Source organism: Nansenia antarctica, assembly GCF_963989245.1.
Source record: "Nansenia antarctica genome assembly, chromosome: 4".
Taxonomy (NCBI): domain Eukaryota; kingdom Metazoa; phylum Chordata; class Actinopteri; order Argentiniformes; family Microstomatidae; genus Nansenia; species Nansenia antarctica.
Window position 1 is genome coordinate 58,705,252 of NC_137689.1, and position 9,095 is coordinate 58,714,346.

General features: G+C 45.9%; 1 protein-coding gene across 1 annotated transcript; it reads left to right on the top strand.

Annotated features, from left to right (window-relative positions):
• The first annotated feature begins 545 nt into the window (after window positions 1-545).
• Window positions 546-3,148, top strand: purbb (purine-rich element binding protein Bb). Its single transcript, XM_080530229.1, has one exon. It carries the CDS (start codon window positions 573-575, stop codon window positions 1,473-1,475), a length of 903 nt encoding a protein of 300 aa, XP_080386355.1. The 5' UTR covers window positions 546-572; the 3' UTR covers window positions 1,476-3,148.
• The last annotated feature ends 5,947 nt before the right edge of the window (window positions 3,149-9,095 follow it).

The following is a 9,095-nucleotide window of genomic DNA, read 5'->3' on the forward strand; positions in this document are numbered from 1 at the left end:
GTGCTATGTGACCAGTTTCCCTTGTGAGGGTAATTTCATTGTATTACCCTCTTCTCCCTTTTATTACAAATAAGGAAGAAATGTAACAATAAAACAATTTGCATTGACTATTATTATGTGTGATGGAAGTTACAAAATACAAAACATTCATGCCTGCATAGTTTTGCCATAGCAACTGCACAGAAAATGATCAGTTACAATGTTTTAAAATTACAAGCAAACAGATTATGTTCATCGTAAAAATGAAACAATAATGCAAGACGATTGGACGATGACGTGTTCGTGAATGACTGAGTATTAATCGGTGTCCAGTAGGATAAGAGGAACACGAGGTTTACGTAAACAGAATCTGAAGCTAAACCAATAATACACTAGAGAGGTATAAGGGACGCGTGATTGCCAATGAAAAGTGACCAATGAAGGAATGGGGAATGTGTGAACATGTGGTGATTGGCAGACTCATGGCCAATGGGGGCGGACGCAAGGTGGGCCTTCGCGGTGACCGTGAAGGGGGTGTGCACGCGGGGAGAGATACGCAGCGAAGAGGGAGAAGCTGGCTGGAGGTGCTGAAGATGGCGGATGGTGACAGTGGGAGCGAACGCGGTGGCAGCAGCGGAGGGGGAGGAGGAGGAGGGAGCAGCTTCCAGCACTTCCAGCGGGAGCAGGAGACCCAGGAGCTGGCGTCCAAGCGGCTGGACATCCAGAACAAGCGCTTCTACTTGGACGTCAAGCAAAACAACAAGGGCAGGTTCATCAAAATCGCCGAGGTTGGGGCCGGGGGCTCTAAAAGTCGCCTGACCCTTTCCATGTCAGTGGCGGCGGAGTTCCGTGACTACCTGGGGGATTTCATAGAGCACTACGCCCAACTCGGGCCTAGCAGCCCGGAGCAGATCGCCCAGTCTTCCGTGGGTGAGGATGGCGGGCCCAGGCGGGCCCTGAAGAGCGAGTTCTTGGTCCGGGAGAACCGTAAATACTACCTCGATCTAAAGGAGAACCAGCGGGGGAGGTTTCTGCGGATCCGACAGACCGTCAACCGCGGGCCCGGGTTCGGTGTGGGGGGCCCTGGCGGCGGCATGCAGGCCGGCCAGACCATAGCCCTTCCGGCTCAAGGCTTAATAGAGTTTAGAGACGCCCTGGCCAAGCTTATAGATGATTACGGTGGAGACGACGAGGAGTTGGCCGGCGGAACCGCGGCCGGTGGCTACGGAGAGCTCCCCGAGGGCACGTCCATCATGGTGGACTCGAAGCGGTTCTTTTTCGACGTCGGGTCCAACAAATACGGCGTGTTCCTGCGAGTCAGCGAGGTCAAGCCCAGCTACAGGAACTCTATCACCATCCCGTTCAAAGCCTGGGGGAAGTTCGGAGGGGCCTTCTCCCGCTACGCCGAGGAGATGAAGGAGATCCAGGAGAGATCCCGGGATAAGATGTACGAGAGGAGAGAGGAGTCGGAGGGAGAGGAGGTGGATGACGACTGATTAGTTCAACCAGCTGAGTTCAGTTCACTTCACACAATGAGATCTTCAAATAGGATGTGTCGCAAAATGCAGAAATGACAGATTTAAAGTGCATGATGAATCGAACTTTAATACTAAAAAATATCGTGGCGTAAAAGTACATTTGACAGGAAATATGTATTAAACCTGGAGTTTTTGTTTGAGGGGTGGGGGGGTGAGTAAAAAAGAGTAAAAGCAGAGAGCTTGGTAAAAGTTATGGGTTGTGTGTAAACCACGTCTTTCAGGAGAGTTTAAAAGAGAATGAATTATGTTTTGTAAAAGAAAAAAGAATAATAATAATAATAATTGCCCCCACCAAATCCAGCTATTTGGTTTGCTTAACAGTAAGAAGCTAATCAAGTCTTTATAAGAAATGTTTCCTTTTAAAATATAGGTATATATTTAAAGAGTAAGGAGTGTACCTTGACCTGATTAATTTGGATATTTCCATTGCTCCGTGTAAGGAGAGAACCAGCATCCATTGTATTCCTGTTCTTGTCCAGGTCTCTCCTTTGTGGGCAGTGTATGGGGATCTTTACAAGTTTGTAAAAGTATTCAGAAAGGAATGTATAGAATGCTGCTGTCATTTTGTTGAGGTTTATATTTGGTGTGCTAACTGATGGAGAGCTGTATAACATGGGCTGTGCCATAACAAGCCCCTAACAGATGATTATAAGGAACGTCACTGAAACAGAGAACTATCAGTAGGCCGGTCCAAGGGCCTTTTGGAAACTAAATTGGAGCCTTGTGCTAACTTAGTTAGCTAGCATATTCATGTCACCCTCAATCAATGATGTATCATGTTTTTTAGTTTTCCTAAAAATACGTAGCAATATTTACAACGTCTGTTTCCTTGGATTTTTTTTCCCTGAGTTATCAAATCGCCACATCTGTAAAGATCTGGTCAGTGTGGAGCAGAGCAATGTGTTCCCCTTGTGGCGCCGGTGTCTTGAGAGTGGCAGTCCTGTTAACCAATCAGAGAGGGAGGACACTTATTCTGTGTGTGCCTTGTGGAAGGCCACCCTACCAGGGTTGACACATGGATGGGACACCTACCACAGAGACACACATCTGGAGTAAAAAGATCTGGAGAATGAAAGTGATCACTGGGTCAAATACAGAGAACCTCCCCTGACCCTGCCAGCCAAGAACCATCAGTCCTTCAGCTACAGTCAGACCAGCAACGATCTCTGTCTCTCTCTCTGTCAGCGCACAGGCCACAGACTGGCACACCGCTGGCAACATAAAACGCCTCTGGACAGAAACACATGGATGGATGGTTTCTTTTTTATTTCAAAAGAGAACTATATTGAAAGAAGATTATACTTATAAGAGAGAAAATACTGAACAAACCAGCATAAGATATTTTTAAATACTTAAAAGAAAGGAAATGTATATGAATTCCAGAATTATGTTTCATGATGCATAGCTGGGATTCAACAGAATTGTCCAGGATGATGTTTGTTTTTTGGGGTTAATTTTCTCTTTCATTTGTTGGTTTTTCTCCCAGAGTGAAAGAATAACACCTCTGTGATTAAAAAATATAAATGCAATATATTGTGACTGCATACTTGAGAAACCCTGTTCTTCCCCTTCCTTCACTCAAACACAACCAGCTTCCAATGTAGCCTCCCTAACCCTCTTAATGGACTCAAGTGAAATATTAAGTTACTGTTCTTAACTTTAACAGATGAGCTCTTCATTCTTCCAAGTGCTCCTTAAAGAAGTATTTATAAAATGAGCATTCCTGCTCCAAGCTTGAACCTGCCTTTTGTTTAATTTATTCCATGTTCTTATTTAACTGCATTGCCATCAGGTCGTTTGTCAAATTTCATTTTGTTTATTAAGTTTTATAGTCTAAACGGTACACGCTACACGGGACATTCATAGTTCTGCAGAGCTCCAACACAGTCAGTGAGTCAGTCAGTGTGTTCACATAGAAAGGATTCTGACGTATGGTAAACCAATTGCTATCATGTAGATTTGAGGTCTTTGCCACTGCTGCACTTAAAAGAAAATAACATTCTTAGTTTCTCACAGTAACTTCAGCATGATGTCCTGTCTCTCCACTCTTCACCCCATGACTGTGTGTATGGGGGGGGGTTGCAATTGTGCTCCCACTCACGCCCTGTTGGGTGTGATATGGCAGCTGTCTTAGACATGTGCTCTGCTGTTCCACCATACCAAGAGCGTCTCATCTCTTGAGTCAATAAAGGAAGAATTTGCTGATGAAAACAGACTCACTCCAACGCCTACTTAAACAGCACAATTCGTTCATTATGCTCAATCCCACCTTGAGGCATGATGGCGTTTCTGCCATATTGCTTATACCCACTGAATCCTCCGTGATCTATCCATGTATTTAGGGTGTAGGGTGGACCTGGAATTGAGCACTAGAGGGGAGAGGACAGTGCAAGAATTATATATGAAGCAGCAGGAAGACTTTGAGGTAATTCGACTCCCTCCTCCCCCAACAGTGGTCTCTTCCTCTGTTCTCAGGGCCTATCAGGTGGCTCTCTTCTCTCTTTCTCCTTCCCTCAGCTTCTCTCGACCCCCTTCTCTGTCTGTAACTCTGGAGTGAGGGCAGCTGTTGGGGCAGCCGTGTGTGTGTGCTGACAGGGCAGGCTGGCTATTTTAATGTGGGAGGCATGCACAGATCGACATTCCTGACCTAGGAGTCAGCTGTGCCATTAGATCCTTAGTGCCCGGAGACACACACACTGATACAGAAACTCATACAAGGGTTTGATTGTGCTTAGGCCTGCTCACACACGCCATACAAACTCAATTACAGACAGACAGTAGCACACCCACAAACGTCGAGCCCGGCCGGACAGGGACAACACAGATGCTCCGTTGCTGACACACACTTGCACACACCACGTATGCACACGCATACACACACACACACACACAGGAGATTAGAGGTTCAGTGTGGTCAACTTATCTGCATGTGCAATTGCAATATTGTATGGTGTTGCATGTTGCCTGTACGTTTATGTTGATGAGTCAGTGTGTGTGTGTGTGTGTGTGTGTGTATGGCTACAGGCAAGCAGGGAGAGAGATAGAGCCTAATCAGAAGAGGCAGGGTTTGAAAAGAGCCTGAGAGCCAACTGAAAGCGTGACACAGCACATACATCATCTCTCTCTCTCTCTCTCTCTCTCTCTCTCTCTCTCTCTCTCTCTCTCTCTCTCTCTCTCTCTCTCTCTCTCTCTCTCTCTCTCTCTCTCACACACACACATACACACACACACACACACACACAGTACTCATCACATGCACAGCTGCTGCCAGTACTTCTGTTGCTTCTTGTCCTATCACACTCTTCCTGATACTCCCCTCTTCTTCCTCCTCCTCTTCCTCCCATTCCCTCTTTCTCCCTCCTCCCTCACCCCATATCCTCTGTCATCTGTGTACTGTATATGAGAGAGAGGCAGCATGCAGGAGAGCTGGCCCAGTTGGTTAACTGACCCAGTGGGTGTCTTATTACTCACATTTCTGGCCTGTGATTGTGTTTGTGTATCTGTGGGGGGAGGGGTGGGATTGAGGGCCGATTCACAGAGAGACGAGGGGAGGAGCTACAACAACACAACTCTACCATCCAATCCCGTGTGTGTCCCACTTTTATGCCAGTGGCATGATTTGACATGACCACATTATAGATCAAGGAGTCTGGGAACAACGGTAAGTGAGATGCCGAAAGAAATACTAGGATATGTGTGGATCATTCTTTTGCAAAACACTTTCCCTAATAAGATGATTGTTTTTCTGCATCAACTAGTTAGCTCCTTGTAGTACAACGGGTCCAATTCTCAAACTGTAATTGTCCGATCAGATCTAGTAGCATGGATATGAACATTCTTGCCTTTGTTTTCTTTTTGTCCAGCTCCTGTGCTTACTGTACATGTGGATGTTCACACAAGTAGGCTATTCTCCCTTAATTAAACATGTCTGCTACTCTGGGACTGGGACCTCCATGACACAACCATCTGGCACAGAAGCGGTGTTGTCACCTGTGTTGTGAGTTAACATTACTGTAGTGGAGAGAGGGAGGAAAAGCAGGAGTGAAGAAACGGTGGGACGGGGGACTGTGTGGACAGATTGACAGGAAGTTCAGGCGTCACACAGAGGGAGACCGGGTTTTCCTGTTTCTTAGAGCTGAGAATTTAGTAGGATAAAGTTGCCCCATGATACATTTATATTTGACTGGTCATATTTAATATCCAAGGACATAGATCTACTATCAGCTATTGTAAGGATCAGGGGATTGTACACTCACCTGAATGTCTGCTGGACACCCTCCTTCTGAGCACACATAACGCTTCATGTAAGCACCTCACCTACTAATATCTGAGCAGCCAGCAGGAAGAGTTTCCCTGTCCTGACTGACCCCTCCTTCCCCTGCCTCCACCCTCACAGACAGCCTGGCTGACCTCAACCCTCTCTTTGTAAGCACGGGATGTGTGTGTGTGTGTATGATAAATAAACTTTGATTTGATTTGACATGTTTGACATTTGATTTGTGTGTGTGTGTGTGTGTGTGTGTGTGTGTGTGTGTTGGTGTGCGTGTGTGTGTGTGTGTGTGTGTGCGCACGTGCACGCACATGCACGCACGTGCACGCAATGGAAGTAGTGTGGGCTTTGAGCCATGTAATACCACACTGGGCTTTTTGCCAAATCAAGCTGGGATTATTCCACATGCTCCCAGCAGCCTGCAGCCATCACACTTAGATCCAAACCACCCCACCGTGACTGGTGTGTGTGTGTGCAGGGACCATGTCATCCAAGGTTGGAGTCAACACCCTGCTGTTATCCTTTGTAGTTAGCAGTTATAGAATGGTAGCATACTCATTCACACTATATTCATGACATGCATACATCTGTGGACATACAGGCAGAGGAGGGGGAGTCTGGTTCAGTCTTGCTCCTGGTGGGCAAGGTCACATGGCCAAACAGCTAATCAGAGCTGAGTTGGTAACCTGATAAACTGGGGTGCATTTAGAATGACTAACATTACAACATGTTATGAACTTCATGTTTTGATGTTCTGTAAAATAATGTTAAATTCAATACTGTTGATGTTTTCAATGTTTCAAGCATTCTGAATACACCTCCTGTTTTGGTATGTAATATAAAGAAATCATACTATAATGGTGCCTCTAACCACTGAAGGTGAGGAAAAATTGAGTTATTTGTTCTAGAGATCAACAGAATACCATGTTCTATTTATCAAATAAGCTGACTCAATAATTCTACTGCTGCTACAAGCAATCGGCTAAACAAGCGACCCAAAAAGAAACCACTGAGCATGCTCACAAATGGGGGGAGGGAAGAGAGGGGGAGAGTAAGGGCAGGAAAGAGGGGAATGCAGGAGGTACAAAGAGGAGGTTGGAGGAGAGAGAGGAAGTAGTAGGGTAGTTGCATGATGGAGGGATTCTATGTTAGCAGGAAGAAGGGACAGAAAGGGAGGGAGGGAGAGATGGATACTAGGTTAGCAGGAAGAAGGGAGAGGACAGGAGGGAGATCCTACGTTAGCAGGAAGAAGGGAGAGAAAGGGAGGGAAAGAGGGATCCTACATTAGCAGGAGGAAGCTGTGATCCTGCTGTGATGCCGGGCTGCTGGGGCTATTTTTAGCTCCTGTTGCCATGTGCCCGGAATGAGCATGGCAGAGTCACACACGTGTGTGTGTGTGTGTGTGTGTGTGTGTTTGTTTGAGCGACTGAGGGTTAAGTGTGTGTGTGTGTGTGTTTGTGTGTGTGTGTGAGTGAGAGGGGGTGTGCATATTCACATACATAGAGACAGGAATGAACAACATCAGATGAGAACATCATTAAGAAAAGCTTCTCCTTTGTTCTACGTCTTACAGTAACAGCGCATCTCTCTGTGTCCCTTTCAGATCATCAGCCCTCAAAATGAGGCAAAACATGTAATGTCAAGGTCAATTAATGCACACGCATACACACACATGAACGTTCACAGATAGAACCTATATTACTTTGCAAAACATTACAGGAATAATGGGCCAATAGTAAAATCATTATCAGTTCCTTGTTGTTATGTTCACACTGTAAGTTGGTGTAAAGTCTACTGTAGGTAATAGAAAGTCTGTCTGAGTGAAGTTCATCAGATCCAACTTCAAGATAGTGATTTGAACGGAATCTCTGGTTTAATGTACACATGACAGTCCATTACATTATATGGACTGTACACCATAATTACAGTGTACTATATATATAAGCAGGGTGATTCTGATGAAAAAACTATAAATGTCTCACAATGCTGGGGGAAGAGCACTGTCACTGCTGATATGAAGATCGCTACAAAATTAACTTCAAACAGCTTAATCTACTGTGCCTGACAATCAATGGGTCCTGGGTTTTGATGAGAATCTCAAGGGCTTGAGGAAGTGAATGGTTGTATCACCTGATATCACCTGATCTGCTCTGAGGCATCCTCTTAACCCCTGATGTGACTCTGTTCTGTTTCGACCTCTAAAAGCCAAAACCACATCACCCCTCAATCTGCTATCACTACTACACCACGTGCAGTTTGTAATGCACAGCTACAAACCTCAGCATCTCTCCACTAGTAGGCACCAATCAAGGAGAGGATGGAGATATCACTATGCAAACCAACACACAGCAAGCCAATGATAATGCTTCTTCCTCCTCTATATCTCCTCTGGTTGGTTAGGTTCTCTTTAGCCCGCCTCTGTGAGGTTCCAGTGTATAAGGGTTTGTGTTTAACGGACCCAGTGCACTAGAGACAATCGTAATCTTAGTGTGTGTGTGTGTGTGTGTGTGTGTGTGAGAAACACATGCATGACGTGTTTGTGCACGCGAGCGTGTGTGACGTTTGTCTGTGTGTGTGTGTGTGTTTGTGTGTGTGTGTGTGTGTGTGTGTGTGTGTGTGTGCGTGTGTGTGCGTGTGTGTGTGTGTGTGCATGTGTGTGTGTGTGTGTGCGCGTGTGTGTATGTGTGTGTGTGTGTGTGTGTGTGTGTGTGTGCGTGAGGGAGGAATTCACCAGATAGCCTTGACTATGACAGATAATACTGTGACTATTTATAACATAAGTATGTTACATCCAAAATACAACATGATGTGTTAGAAGGCAAGCAACATGTTTAATTACAGTCAATCTGGAGAGAAGATGGTTATGTGCTACATAAACAGCATGACACAGAGAGTTGAGATGTTGATGTTGGAATAGACCTCAATGCCATATCCCTTCTCTCCATGGCCACAAGGTGGGTTGCCCCCTGCTGCTGAAAGAAAACAACAACCTAAACCAGTAAAGAAATTGCTGCAGCAATGGAAAAAGCTTGTGTTGAGAGACGGAGTTGTGTGTCGTAAGAGTCTTGATACAATCACAAATGAACCTCTGGTGCAGATTCTTGTGCCCCAGGACCAAGCGCAGGACCTGTGGACCGCCTACCATGGCCAGACGGGCCACCAAGGGCTGGAGAAAACCCTGTCCATGATGCGGAGACACTTCTACTGGCACAGGATGGAGCCCGACGTACACGCATGGCTCCAGGCCTGCCCACGCTGTGTGCTGAGGAAAACTAGAACTGAGGGTAAGGCCCCGTTGGTCCCCATCA

Coding starts and splice junctions, on each gene's coding strand:
- purbb (XM_080530229.1), top strand. CDS start 573: ATGGCGGATGGTGACAGTGGGAGCGAACGCGGTGGCAGCAGCGGAGGG.